At 41.2% G+C, this 15,003-nt stretch overlaps 2 protein-coding genes and 1 long non-coding RNA gene across 5 annotated transcripts in view; 2 read left to right on the top strand and 1 right to left on the bottom strand.

Annotated features, from left to right (window-relative positions):
• Window positions 1–401: 401 nt before the first annotated feature.
• LOC121572279 lies at window positions 402–2,345 on the bottom strand. Of its 2 annotated transcripts, none has more exons than XR_006001863.2 (3): window positions 2,120–2,345; window positions 1,243–1,385; window positions 402–1,096 (listed from the first exon to the last, which is right to left on the bottom strand). It is a non-coding gene; the product is annotated as an uncharacterized LOC121572279 (long non-coding RNA). The 2 variants fall into 2 exon arrangements; XR_006001864.2 differs by lacking the exon at window positions 2,120–2,345 and adding an exon at window positions 1,570–1,942.
• Window positions 2,346–2,587: 242 nt separating this feature from the next.
• Window positions 2,588–6,903, top strand: si:ch73-345f18.3. Its single transcript, XM_041884299.2, has 4 exons — window positions 2,588–2,757; window positions 3,290–3,368; window positions 3,476–3,685; window positions 4,766–6,903. Exons 1-4 carry the CDS (start codon window positions 2,707–2,709, stop codon window positions 5,155–5,157), a joined length of 732 nt encoding a protein of 243 aa, XP_041740233.1. The 5' UTR covers window positions 2,588–2,706; the 3' UTR covers window positions 5,158–6,903.
• Window positions 6,904–12,573: 5,670 nt separating this feature from the next.
• LOC121572276 (hyccin) overlaps window positions 12,574–15,003 on the top strand; it is a 39,685-nt gene continuing 37,255 nt past the window's right edge. For both annotated transcript variants that reach the window (XM_041884296.2, XM_041884298.1), the window contains exon 1: window positions 12,574–12,730. The gene's annotated coding sequence lies outside the window, so the exon portion shown is untranslated. The remainder of the gene's footprint in view (window positions 12,731–15,003) is intronic.

Below are 15,003 nucleotides of genomic sequence, written 5' to 3'. Positions count from 1 at the left end.
ATTGAATGTTCCTGAGTGGCCTAGTTACAGTTTTGACTTAAATTGGCTTGAAAATCTATGGCAAGACTTGAAAATGGCTTTCTAGCAATGATCAACAACCAACTTAACAGACCTTGAAGAATTGTTTTAATAATAATGTGCAAATATTGTACAATCCAGGTGTGCAAAGCTCTCAGAGTTACCCAGAAAGATTCACAGCTGTAATCGCTGCCAAAGGTGATTCTAACATGTATTGACTCAGGGTTGTGAATACTTATGTAAATTAGATATTTCAGTATTTCATTTTCAATACATTTGCAAAGATTTCGAAAAACATGTTTTCACTTTGTCATTATGGGGTATTGTGTGTAGATGGGTGAGGGGAAAAAATCAATTTAATCAATTTTGAATTCAGGCTGTAACACAACAAAATGTGGAATAAGGCAAGAGGTATGAATACTTTCTGAAAGCACTGTAGATAAGGCCGTTGGCCTCCACTCTGCCGTGGCTACAATGAGGCATCAGCATGCTGGTCCGCCACGACTCACACAGCGTGTCATAACACTCAGGTTCCACGCTGAGCAGCCTAGAGGGAGAGACGGACAGAGACACAGGGACACACTCTGACAAAAATTAGCGCACACACACACACACTTCAATACAATGTTCTGTATTGAACATTACATTACAATGCTGATATAGATCAGCCATAAGCCTAACACCTCCCTGTCCTCTAGTGTGTGTGTGTGTGTGTGTGTGTGTGTTTTACTGTCCAGTGGTGTAGGGGGCCTGGTTTACAACAGAGAAAAGGTTAGAACACACACACACACACACACACACACACACAACTTTCTCTGTGTTGCAACACAAGTCACACTGCTCCGATTTCAGACTCTAATACAACACACACACACACACACACACACACACACACACACACACACACACACACACACTTCCAGTACATCGTTTGGAGTAACAGTTGTCCTTCAGTATGTTGTAACAGTCCATCCTCTTTATGGGGAACAGCTGAGATCCTCCCAGAATGTAGACAACAATATCCCAGAACACCACCGTGGCATCACGACGCTTCTCAAACGGACGGATGTCTGACCAGCTGTAGTCCTCAACACACACACACACCGTTTTTGAAATGATTCAGCCATTTTGTTACCATCTCCACATATTTGAATGACACAAATGGACTACAGACTGGCTCTGACTGAAGGACGTAATCTGATAGGTGTGTATGTGTGTGTGTACCTTAGGGTTGAAGTATCTGCAGGACTATGGATGGGAGCCTCCAAACAGAGCAATCCTGTAGTCGTGTTTCTTACGTCGCAGTCAACTGTTCTCTCCCAACTCCTCCCAATCCTCTGGGGATAGCAGGTGGTACCACATCCCACCTACACACACAGGAGAGGTTACACACACACACACACCGACCGCTGTTACACACACACACACACACACACAGAGAGCAGCTAGCACCACTCTGTTTGCCCTGAAACACCAAGATCACATCACCATGATCACATCATGTACAGTACCCTGCAGAAAACACTGTTAGACACAAGCTCACTCACACACCTGTGTCCTCAGGTTGTACATGATGCCCATGATACTGGACAGGAAACTAAACTCGTCTCTAGCCAACTTATTTTCATTTTTCTTCTTGGAGCCTGAAGCTGAGGGTTTGTCTCCTGTTGCAGCTGCAGAAGTCATGCTGGTGCTGGCCATAGCTGCTAGCTACTACATTAGGTGCTGGCCATAGCTGCTAGCTACTACATTAGGTGGCCAGTTAGGGGTTGTCAACATTTTCAAAATAATAATGTGTATGTCTAAGCAGACTAGCTTGCAATAGTAGATATAACCCACTGCTTTTGCTGCTGCCAAAGTCCACTCCACAGCACAGCCTGTGTTTGTTTTGGTGTTAGCAGTTATGCTAACTTAGCTTGCTATAGAATGCGTGCCGCTTTTTTTTTTTTTTTTGTCATTTGGCAGACGCTCTTATCCAGAGCGACTTACATGAGCAATTAGGGTTAAGTGCCTTGCTTAAGGGCACATCGACAGATTTTTCACCTAGTCGGCTCGGGGATTAGAACCAGCGACCTTTCGGTTACTGGCACAACGCTCTTACCCACTAAGCTACCTGCCGCTTAGTTTGCTGACAGAAGAAGTCAAGAAGAGTTGGTTCTGATTTTATGTGTTAGCTAGCCGGCTAGCACTGCTCAGTTTCTCCTTTCTTCTGGGTTCCTGTTGTGGTAAAATCAGTGGCAGCGGCTGTCAAATATCGCCCTCTATTGCCGGTTTACAGACCGCCTCCTCTTGTCTGTTTTCATTCTGGATTGGGAAAAGTTTATTTGCTGCAGGTAGGCCTACGGTTTGTCGTTTCATAAATGCACTACTGAAAAAGACGGAGCTGACGTGTCAAATGTCTGTGTTTACTGTTGAATGCTAAAACTTATAGCTATGCATTTCACCTGTACTGTACACTTCCAGTGTATCCGGTGGGTGCACCTGTCCTCTATCTATTGCCACAGCTAGAAAACTATTCCGCAAATCCAGTCCCATGACAGGTGACGTCACCAGGAATGCGGGGCAGAGATGTATTGACCTGGATAAAGAGAGAGAAAGAGAGAGATTGAGAGAGATTGTGGAGAAAACGAATAAAGAGATATTGATTGCGAGGATTAACTGTTGGGTCTCGGGATCATTTCAGCGAGAATGTCTGTGCTATTCTGTTGCTGTGTCACTCCTTCCGAAGACAACGACGAGGTATTGTATAGGAACAGGAAAGAAACGTGATTTATTGTCTGAGGTTAGGTTACACAGGAACAAAGTGGCCTAGAACTTTATTTTTCCCGAGGGAACATCATTTGTGGAATCAGACACATAAGCACGGGCGGCAGGTAGCCTAGCGGTTAAGAGGTTGGTCCAGTAACCGAAAGGTTGCAAGTTCTTATTCCCGAACTGTCAGTGTGCCCTTGAGCAAGGCACTTAATCCTAATTGCTTCCGTAAATCGCTCTGGATAAGAGTGTCTGCTAAATGACTAAAATGTAAAATTAATCAGACATGCGTTAGGCTACATTCAAATAATAAGCTTGATCAGATCATGTTTACAACAAACCAATGTAATAGCGCACTGCATGTTTCTGCACCAGGAAGTGTTATGTCACAATGTTACCCACTTGAGTAAAACACAGACTACTGAATATAATAGGTCTGTTGTTACAGTGTTAGACATTGATTGGATTTATATATCCCGCCCATACCTCACTCACACAGTGGAACGTGTGTGTGTTACAGAGACAGCCCCTACTTCACACCAAGCCTTCAAAATCAGCTAAACCAGAGTCGGCCAGACAGCCTCAACCAGCAGCCACAGGTTCAATCACACATATTACCATCATATTACAAGTGTGTGTGTGTGTGTGTGTGTGTGTGTGTGTGTTATTGACTCTGTTTTTGTGTGTGTGTGTGTGTGTGTTTCAGTGAGTCGGAGTGGTCTGTTGGTCCCGAAGCGTGTGGGTGTGATAGACTTGGACCAGCAGTTCTCTGATGTAGCCTTGACGTTCAACCAACAACAGGAGAGCTATGATGCCATGAAGGAACGCATCATCTCTCTGCGATGCACCTACGACTGTAACAATGACAGCAACCTGACTCTGACAGAGTGTGTGAGGAAGATCAAAGAGGAGCACAGTGAGACACACACACACACACACACACACACACACACACACATGGTTGTTTTAGTATCCTTGTGGGGACCAAACAATTGATTCCCATTCAAAATCCTATTTTCCCTAACCTCTTACCCTAACCCTTACCCTAACCTTAACCTTAACCTTTAAACCTAACCCTAACCCTATTTGTAACCCTAAACCTATCCCCTAAACCTAAAATAGCCTTTTTTCCTTGAGATCAGCTAAATGTCCCCACTTGTCCGAATTCTCCTTGTTTTACTATCCTTGAGAGGACTTCTGGTCCCCACAAGGATAGTAAAACCCCCCAAAGAAACACACACAGGCATAACAGAGCCATGCCAGTCCTCTCTCTCTTCCTGGCCTCACACAGCTCCAACACCATCATCAAGTTTGCTGACGACACGACAGTAGAAGGCCTTATTACCAACAACGATGAGACGGCCTACAGAGAGGATGTAGGCACTCTGACAGCATGGTGCCAGGTAAACAACTTCTCCCTCAACGTCAGCAAAATAAAGGAGCTGATTGTGGACTTCAGGAGGAACCAGGCTAGGCACCCCCACATCCTTATGAACTGGGCCGCCGCGGACATAAAGTTCCTAGTTGTACACATCTCCGAGGAGCTGAAATGGTCAAACCACACGGACCCCCCCGCTGCTCCCCCTTTGGACATTCCCTCTGGAACATTCTACCCCCCCAACAGACATTTACCCTGCCCCCACCCCCCAATGAACATTTGTTATTGTTACAGTCAATATGTATATATTATTATTTTACCTTTTTTTTAAATTATTGTTTTATTCACTTCTCTTTTTGACCTGCACTGTTGGAGCTCAGAGCTGAAGAATTTACTGTACCCTGCAATTACATCTACAACCCTGTGCTTGTGACTAATAAATTAATCTAATCTAATCTTTTTACCTCCCTCACTCCCTCTCCCTTCCATATGACAGTTACCGGGTAAGTCTACAGATGAAGGCTTATAACTTTTCTCACTCTCTCTCTCTCTCTCTCTCTCTCTCTCTCTCTCTCTCTCTCTCTCTCTCTCTCTCTCTCTCTCTCTCTCTCTCTCCAGAGGACAGTTGCAGTGTAACCATGGTGATGAAGGGGTATGACTTCTCTCTCTCAGTGGTTCCGCTGAGGTCTGCGGTCGAGGGGGAGGAGTCTCCACCTAGCCGTCTCCGATTGGCTCAGGAGGAGCTCTGTGGCATTTCCCAGGGCGCCAAAGCAATAAGCACCGCGGGGACCAAGCTCCAGGAGCTGATAGGCTGGCTGCTGAATGAGGGGGAGCGAATGGCGGAGAGGGTCAGGGAGGTGGCACCAACCCATCAGGACCGCTGTAGGCTGGAGAATAACCTGATTGAAACCATGCAGGAAGTGAGAAGGGCGAGGGAGCTTTCGCTAGGTTACCGCCAGCAGGCTGGAGAGGTGCAAACTGAGGCCGCACAGATAGCAGGACTGGCCTGACACACACTGTGGAAAATCCCCTGTGGCTCCCCCAAAACTTAGAAGTTTCTGCAGCCCACTCAGACGATCTACTCCCGATGCCAAGGTGTCTGGCTGTAGAACTTTCTCACCACCATGGCCAACTGACCCCTGATTGGTTGCCATGTAGCCTGCCAACTATGATTCTGATCACCAGACTTATCTAGCCAAGGCAATTACCTGGTTTGGACCAGTTTATGCTGCTCTGACCTCAGTGTCCTCCTCCAGCGGCACAGAGAGAGTGGATACTCCTGTATCCCTGTGCTTCTTCCTTCACCTCTGGACTTCTCCATCCAAGGACGACCACCTGCGGACACCTTTCCTCTTCACTCCTCTAGTGTGTGTGCGTCATTGCTCAAAGCAAGTGGACTTTGTGGAGCCAGTGTGCCTTTGTGTATACGTTTATGCACCTGTTGTAATCCAATGTTACAATCTTCTTGGTCACCACTATTCCTAACTGTTATCCAGTATAACTTGGTTAGTATTTCACCTGTATGTAATAAGCCGTGTTACATATGCTGGTTATACACTTATGGTCGAGTTATGAGTAGTTATTTTGTGGCCAATAGTTAGGCAACACTCTAGGCCTACTTACCATTGAAACCTATAGGCCTAAGATGGCCGCCAGCTGCAAGGTAATTTAGATATTCAATTTGGCTGCCATGTGTTACCGCATCGAGAAGATTGAAATACTGCTAGTTTTTAATTAAACTGCCTTTTTCGTCAGCACACTAGCCTAGCTAATGCTAAAGCAACCCATTGGATTCCACAACACTTCCGGTAGCTACTCACTCCAACGGTAGGTATTCTATTTTAATGGAATCCTTTAGCATTAGCTAGCTTAGAATGAGGAGGATAAAGGCAGTCTACTTAAAAACTAGCAGTATTGCTATCTTCTCAATTTGTCATTTCGGATATTGGGATAATTAGGAATAAGCTACAGCAACATCTTCCATCCCTGGATTGAGGTCTGTTTTCGTGCCATATCACGCTATTATCCCGGTAGTATTTTTCTCATTACTGTTGCTATATCTTTATAGCTATTCCACTGTGTAATGTATACATCATTTGTCTCTTCCTTTATAGATAGCATTTATAATCACTATCTCCCATTCTCCTGGCAATAAACCTGAGTTTTTTTACCCCTGTCTCCTACTGAGCCATCCCCCTCTAACCAGGGACCTAGTGCAGTTGTTCGTCTTACTGGGGACCTAGTGCAGTTGTTCCTCTTACCGGGGACCTAGCGCAGTTGTTCCTTACACCTTGCACTGGCAACTCTATGGGTCCACCTCTTACCGGATGGTACTCTTTCACACACACTGAGAGGAGAGAGACCTCTGCTGACACAGAATCTATAAATGTCACTTTTAAATATTTTGGGAATCAATGTAGGCTATTTTTACTATCACGTAAAAGCACACAATGGACCTACACTGTTAGAAAACACTCTCCTGCAGGGGTCGGCTGATCCTGGTCTTGGAGTGCCACAGATTATGACTGGTTATAGATAGTGTTTAAGTATTGTATAGTGAGTATAGCTCTTAACTAGTTAGAGAAATTAGCTGAGATATATCCTGATGTATCCTGGACAGGAATTCCTAATCTAATCTAATCTAAACCTAAACAAACACTGTCGATGTTAGAGATCATGTTAGGGTGTTAATACTGTATGTTATTGTGTTTTATAACAAATTAAAATGCACTCTGTTGTTGGTGTCTTAAGATTTATGTGAACATGTTTGAGTGACATAGCTGAGTATGAGAACATGGTATACAAAACATCACAACCACTTAGCACAACACAGAGACTCCTTACTGGTACTGACAGGCCCAGGCAGCAGGAGAGGGAGATGTAGGGAAGGAGAGACTGTGTGGGGGGGTTACAGGCGAGAGAGCGAGAGAGAGAGAGAGAGAGAGAGAGAGATGTGTGTGCTTGAGATTGAGAGAGAGAGAAAAAGAGAGATGAGAGGATGGAGGAAAAGCTTTGCTACTGACATGTTGCGCTGCAGTGTGGACTAGGACAAGCCAGGCCATGTGCCTGGTCAATCATTTACATCATGTATTAGTTCAAATGTTAAGTACTGCAATTATCTGAAGGCCTACTGTTTTTCTGCATCCATAACCTTTGCAGGACCATTAGCTGTGCACATCTAACGCTGCTCCTCATAAGCTACTGGCAGTTGGAGGCTTGTCTATGAATGTACCAAATAATATATTTCCAGAGTTACTTATTACATCAACCTGGTATAATTATTATTATTATACCATTATATTTTTCTGGTTAAGAACAGTTATATAATGTAAGTCAATAGTCGCTGCAGTGAAAACCATGTAGATACAATTTATAATCCGGCATATTATAAATACACACCCTTTAAAGAGTTGAGAACATCTATTTTTTTATTGTCCTATCATGATGGAACGATCCCCAACCCTATATCCTGGACACCCACCTGAGCGACCCATACACCAAAGAGAAGTTCCCATCTGTTTTATGGACCTGCTGTGAGTATGCAGCCTAAACAGAGAAATAGATGCGGTCAGAGACCTACTTGAGCAGCACTGCCCCCTCAAGATTCTGAGCCTGCCTGGCAGGGTTGGTCCTACAAAGCCAGAGCCCCCTGATGGGGGAGCATAATATACAAGGAAATTCTCAAAGCTACTAATGAGAACCTTGACGACCTTGTACCCCCACCCAGGTAGTGGCAGTGCTGGCAACACTGGCTGCAGTAACCCATGGGGAGGGGGTCACACTCTGATAATCAGAGAGGGGGCTTACTATTGTGGCACAAAATAATCAAAGGTATGACTGCACGGAGATGCTTGGGAAAATGGTTACAACAGGGGACCAGAGTGTTTGTGTCTCAGGTGAAGAGGGGTGGATCTGATCTCCATCACCTAGGACTTAACATAGATTAAATAGATTAATCAAATCTCACATTGTTGTTCACTTTTGCTCAATCTTGCATGCTTTCTCAAGCGGCTGTAACTGTATATGCATTCGTAAATCAGGTCCTTTCTTGAGTTGAGCTCTGGGATGTATCAACCATTGAGCATCTGATCTTGTGGTTGGTTGTGGGGGGGTGAGTGTGTGTGCCTGTGTGTGTGTATGAGTTTGTGTCTGTTGCGGGGGGGGTTGAATCACAGTGGATGTTTGCTGAAGTGATAGTTGCTTGTTAAAAATGTAATGTAATACAATGGCAATTCGGGTTATAGGTTAAAATCCTACGCATGAACTGCCAACATTATTACGCACATTAATTGATAATGATGGAAAATAAGATATGCAAGATATTTGAATAGATGTCTTTTAAATAGCTATATCAATATATTGAGGTGAGCGCATTGGAAATGCTTTTGGCGGTTGACCTGCTTCTGTTTTGTGGGTGGCATAGGGATCCGGGGGGACAGGGGTGGTATGCTGATCACTGGGATGACGGCCCAACTTGGGATGGGGAGGGGTTTTAGCGGGGGAAGTAGTGGAGAACAATTGGAGGGTTATTTAGTAACATTGCAAATATCATGGTATAGCTATATGGAAACTCAATCACTATGGTATTTTCTATTGGTAAATTTACAAACATATATAATGACAAATAGATTTGAAACTTGTATCTCATTATGGTATGTGGTGAAATAGGTATAGCCAGTTATAATTGTAATGGCTTAGCAGATAATAACAAAAGAAGAACAATATTTACATGGCTCAAAGAGAAAGAATATAATATCTATTGTTTACAGGAATGTGCAAATTGTCCAAACAGATACGCAAGGTAGATGGATTATTTTAAATATGTTATTGGACCATAAACAAATATGGCTCATTAACCTTTACGGATCAAATAATGATGATCCACACTTCTTTGAAAATATATATAATAAATTATCGACCTTGCAAGCAATTCAATACTCTATTATTATGGCGGGAGATTATAATACCGTTTTAAATAGCTCAATGGACCGTAAAGGAAATCACACTACAAACAATCACCCTCATGCTCTTAAGGAAATCGTGAATGTCATGCATACATTAGAACTAGTAGATATATGGAGGCTTAAATATCCTGATCTAGTGAGATATACATGGTGGAGACTCAATCAAGCTAGTCGCCTTGACTTCTTTCTTATGTCATTCTCGTTGGCACCAAAAGTTGAAAAAGTGTTGACAGGGGACAGAATGCGGTCGGACCATCATATAATTGGCATATACATTACTCTTACTGAATTTCCACGTGGGCGAGGATATTGGAAATGTAATCAAAGCCTATTGGATGATAACTTGTTTTTAACTAGGACAGAGGAATTTATAACTGATTTTTTCCGACATAACATAGGTACAGCAAATCCCCTTATTGTATGGGACACCTTTAAATGTGCCTTTAGAGGCCATGCAATTCAGTACTCATCTCGAAAACTAAAGCAATTTAGGTCAAAAGAGTCCACACTAACAAAGGAAATAGAAGGTCTAACAGAACAGATAGATAGCAATAAAAACTGTAACATAGAGGCTCAGAATAAATTAGAGGAAAAATAAAAATAAATGGAGAAACTTATTCAAGAAAGATCAAGTGTAATATATTATCAAAATAAAGCAAACTGGATGGAATATGGGGAAAAATGCCCCAAATTCTTTTTAAATCTTCAACATAGGAATGCTACCAAAAATAATTTATTGAAACTGGTTACAAATTACGGAGTCACCCATGATTCACCAAATTATATTTTGAAGGAGGAAACAAAGTACTTTAAGCATATGTTTTTGTTTCAGTCGCCTCCATCTCCTCTAACTGAAGCAAATTGTTGAGATTTTTTTTCTATTGATAATGTAAACTTAACAGCCATACAGAAAGACTCACGTGAAGGTGAAATTACAGAGGAGGAACTCTGGATGCAATTAAAGACTTTAACTCCGGGAAAACTCCAGGGTTGGATGGCATACCAGTCGAGGTATACCAAACCTTTTTTGATATACTCAGAGGACCGTTATTAGCATGTTTTAATAACTCCTATGTAAATGGTAGATTATCAGACACTCAAGAAGAAGGTCTGACTTCATTATTACTGAAACAGGATACAAGTGGAAAATATAAAGATCCAGTCCATTTAAAAAATTGGCAGCCCCTTACACTTCAGTGTTGTGATGCAAAAATTCTAGCAAAATGTATAGCGCATAGAATTAAAAAGGTATTGTCAGACATTATTCATTCTAATCAGACAGGTTTTTTACATGGGCGATACATTGGAGATAATATAAGGCAAGTACTGGAAACAATAGAACACTATGGAAAATCTGGGAAACCAGGTCTACTATTCATAGCAGACTTCGAAAAGGCATTTGATAAAGTACGACTGGGGTTTATATATAAATGCCTGGATCATTTCAATTTTGGACAATATCTTATAAATTGGGTTAAAATCATGTATAGTAACCCTAGGTGTAAAATAGTAAATAATGGCTATTTCTCAGAAAGCTTTAAACTGTCAAGAGGAGTGAAACAAGGTTGTCCACTATCGGCATATCTATTTATTATTGCCATCGAGATGTTAGCTATTAAAATCAGATCCAACAATAATATCAAGGGATTAGAAATCCAGGGCTTAAAAACAAAGGTGTCATTGTACGCTGATGATTCATGTTTTCTTTTGAATCCACAACTTGAACCCCTCCACAGCCTCATAGAGGCTCTAGATACATTTTCTAACCTCTCTGGATTACAACCAAGTTATGATAAATGTACTATATTATGTATTGGATCACTAAAAAATACAATTTTTACATTACCATGTAGTTTACCAATAAAATGGTCTGATGGTGATGTGGATATACTCGGAATACATATCCCAAATGAAATAGATGATCTCACTCCAAAAAAATGTAATAGAAAGTTAGCAAAAATAGATAAGATCTTGCTACCATGGAAAGGTAAATACCTGTCTATTTGTGGAAAAATCACCCTGATTAACTCTTTAGTATTATCCCAGTTTACCAATTTGCTTATGGTCTTGCCTACGCCTAGCGAACAGTTTTTTAAATTATATGAGAAAGAAATATTCCCTTTTATTTGGAACGGCAAGCCAGACAAAATTAAACGGGCCAATTTATATAATGAATATGAATTAGGAGGACAGAAATTATTAAATATTAAAGCATTAGACCTATCACTAAAAGGGGGATACAATTTTCCCAGCTCTGCAGATTTGGCTGTGAAGAGACAGAATCATTAGATCATTTGTTTTGGTACTTTCCATTTGTAGCTTGGTTCTGGACACAGGTCCAGGAATGGCTGAAGGATTGCAATATTTGCATGGAGCTGACCCTGCAGATAGCACTACTGGGTGATCTGAAAAGTCATAGTCAATCGATCAATAATATAATAATACTTTTAGCAAAAATGTTTATTTTCAATTCACAAACTGTAGAAACAATGAGAATAGAAAGGTTCAGACCTTTTATAAAAAATCACAGTACAGTTGAAAAATATATGGCAAATAGAAATCCAATATGGATGGTGTTAAGAGATAGATAGGTTTGAATGGAGCTGAAGGATGGGGCTAATAACAACAACTAATAACAACAAGATAACTAGTGTAAGACATGCTGTGTCCATAATAAGTATATAGGTTATATATTGTGAGCTTTTGTGAAAGAGCAGTTAGAAAGATATGGCATACAGAAGCATACCAGATGAACATCATGAAAATGATCGGAGGAAGTTCAGGAGTAAAAACAAACAAAATATCATTATTGTCTGTGTCCATAAAATGTATATAGTATGTATAAGCATGAAGTAGAGGCCTAAGCATTGTTGTTCACTAGTTTACTCCAATTAGGGAAGGGATGGTGGGGTTGGAAAGTAATAAAGGGAAATATATATATTTTTAAAGGATATGTATGTATATATATGTATGTATATGCGTATATGTATGTATGTATGTGTATATATATATATATATAAGCGAGAGAAAAAAACAAAACAAAAACATATGGGGGATTGGAAGTGATGCAGACAATTACATTGATGGAAGTTACAATCTATCTGCAATATTAAAGCTGATCTACCCCCTAAATAAAAAAAGAAAATAAAAAAAAGAGTTGAGAACATTGGATACTTTCCCTTTTAAAATCACATATAAAGATTCATTTCAAAGTTACAAGTATCAGATATGATGTAAAACACAAAGGTTCATAATATATGACCAGTGTCTCTTCCTCTTCCCTTGGTCTGCCCTGACCGTCAAACAGGAGATGACAGCGACAGTCTACCCTATTTGTGGAAATTATTATGTCCCGCCCCTATAACAAATGTAATTGGTCGCTATTTCTGGAGGCGTGGGTGTTACATTTTATACTGTTTGACCATTTGCTCACAGGCCTGTCATTCCGAAATAGTCCTCGAATTCACGCTAGTGTGAATTGTGGTCGTAAATGAAGGTGGAGGTTTATGTTGATAAATGATTTAGATAGTGGATTTATGGAGTAATTGATAGCTACATATCTGCCTGGACGGAACAATATTGGACTTGGAGACAAAGAAAATCTCGAGAGAGCATGATAGTAAGTAAATAATACATTTCCCAGCTAGCTCGTCTTCTTGGAGAGCCCATTCTGACTGAATGCACATTTTCAGTTTGAAATCTGATTTAGTTGGCTAATGTTGGGGATTATGCTCTGGGAAGCAAATATAGCTAGCTAGAGTAGTTACTGATGCTAGGGACCTCATACAATGTAGCTTGCAATAACTGATAGCTACTTTACCTATCTACAGTAGGAAGCTAGCTAGCTAGCTAACTAGCGGATTTCTGTAGAGCTGACTGGCGAAGCTTTGAGAACTAGGGATCTTGCCAAATACTGTAGCGTCTACTGTTGCCAACAGTGTCAGGCGTGAGTTGAAACTCACAAATAGTAGCTGGTTTCGTGACAAGGTTGGCCAGATAACTAACTATGTTCGCGGGTTAGATAGTAAACTAGTTGCTAGTTAGCTAACTGTACTGCCATTGGCATGACAAGCCCAGGTAGCTTCCGTAACCAGACAGCTGTCAAAAAGTTTGTCCCTTAGCTAGCAAGTACACCCTAGTCTTATTTCCAGCAGTACCCGTTTCAGTTAGTCAGTCGTTTAGTCTCCATATGATGTAGCTAATCAATTGATGATGATTTTTATTATAGTGACGGTCAACTAGCTACTGCTTGGTGTTTATGCCAGTAGATATTGTGGCTGTACACTGATCAATAGTCCTGTAGCATCGATCTGCGGTGGACACCACTGTGGAGGTGTGCGTTTGTGTACCTGCGACTGAGTCTTTAGTCAGATGTGTCTGTGTGCGCTCTGTCAAGAATGTTTAATTATAAACCTGAGTTTCATTATAAAGGTTGCTGTTATAAAGGCCCTACAGGGTGTGGGGGGGTTGAGTAATTCATTGTTCAGATCTTTGCAATAGCTGACATGTGACACAGCTTTCCTCAGTAAAACCCCTAGAGACTGGGGAGAAACACGGCTCTTGCCTGGGTCTGTGTCCAATTGCGGTGGAACTTCAGCAGACTAGTACACAGACAGGCACACACACAGTCCCTCTGTTATAGGGCAATTCCACAGTAACGGAATTACTATTTGACTCAGATTTTTCACTTTAAAATGTATGCCAAACAAAAACCATTGATTTCAAAGTTTAGCAAACCATGCACAAGGACTACTTTGAAAAATGTACAGATATTTTCACAAAAACACATTTACTGGAAGAATTGTGCAGATGCAAATTTTCGTAAATCTCCCTCAGTTTTTTTTATGCGACCACGTTTTTCAAAAACTCTTAAATATCTGCTCCGAATTAAGATTCAAAGATGTCTGCAGAAAGAACTGGGTGTCAGCTATGACATGACACCTTGAGTTTGCCAAAAAATATTTTTGTTATTGAACTACAGTAAGTTAAGTGGATTTACTTCCGGTAAAGGAATTAGATCATGTGTCCCTTATCTGTACTACACAGAAATACATAATTATGGATATGAATATCATTCTCGTCATGGTGATGTATCCTGAATAGGTACGCAAATGTAGAAATATCCAATATACTTATTTTGCATATTTAGGTATTATTCTACACACTGGCTATTATTTTAATGAGCTCCTCTCCTCCCCCAAATAAGACCATGGCAAAGACAGTACAGTATGGAGAAGCAATACAGTACTGCTTCTCCAATACAAATCCCCGATCACAAATGTAGGCGACGTTGGCTAGCTAAGCTCATGTGTAGAAACACGTCATTGGGTCTAACGGTCGTCTCGCGCCGAACTGCGCATGTGCAGGCCGTCAAATCGAAGGCACTCCTTCAATATAAAGTTGTTTTTGACAAAAATGTCAGTTTGTCACTCACGACGTTGGAGTAATAATAAGTTCACCTACTTGAGACATTGGCTCGAATCTAGGTTGTGGCTTTAGATTCAGAGAAAATGAACAACTAAGGAAGAATGTTTAACTTCTCTCATTGAATTCTCTAACTCCAAACCCCGGCCTGGTCTGCTTCGCAAGTGTTCCCAGAAGTCTCGCGATGTTGCACCTCTGAGTTTAGAAACTCTGTGACCACTGTCTGTACCGGACCAAATTTGAGCCAATCATAGATGTCTATGTTTGGACAACACAGTACAGCACAGTAGAGTACAGTACATACAGTGAAGTAGATATGTTCTGTTCAGTACAGTACAATACAGTACATTATACTGTACTCTACTGTAGTGTGCTCTACTGTATCAGCGGTCCCATTAATCTGCGTTTTTCACCCCCCCCCCCAAAAAAAAGAGCGCATAATAAATGTATTTTCTTTGAAGGAAAACA

Source organism: Coregonus clupeaformis, chromosome 8 (genome assembly GCF_020615455.1).
Source record: "Coregonus clupeaformis isolate EN_2021a chromosome 8, ASM2061545v1, whole genome shotgun sequence".
Lineage (NCBI taxonomy): Eukaryota > Metazoa > Chordata > Actinopteri > Salmoniformes > Salmonidae > Coregonus > Coregonus clupeaformis.
The sequence above is the reverse complement of the archived record's forward strand: the minus strand, read 5'-3'. Positions and strand labels throughout refer to the sequence as shown.

Coding starts and splice junctions, on each gene's coding strand:
- si:ch73-345f18.3 (XM_041884299.2), top strand. CDS start 2,707: ATGTCTGTGCTATTCTGTTGCTGTGTCACTCCTTCCGAAGACAACGAC. Junction 2,758..3,289: donor CTTCCGAAGACAACGACGAG/GTATTGTATAGG, acceptor TGTGTGTTACAG/AGACAGCCCCTACTTCACAC. Junction 3,686..4,765: donor GAAGATCAAAGAGGAGCACA/GTGAGACACACA, acceptor CTCTCTCTCCAG/AGGACAGTTGCAGTGTAACC.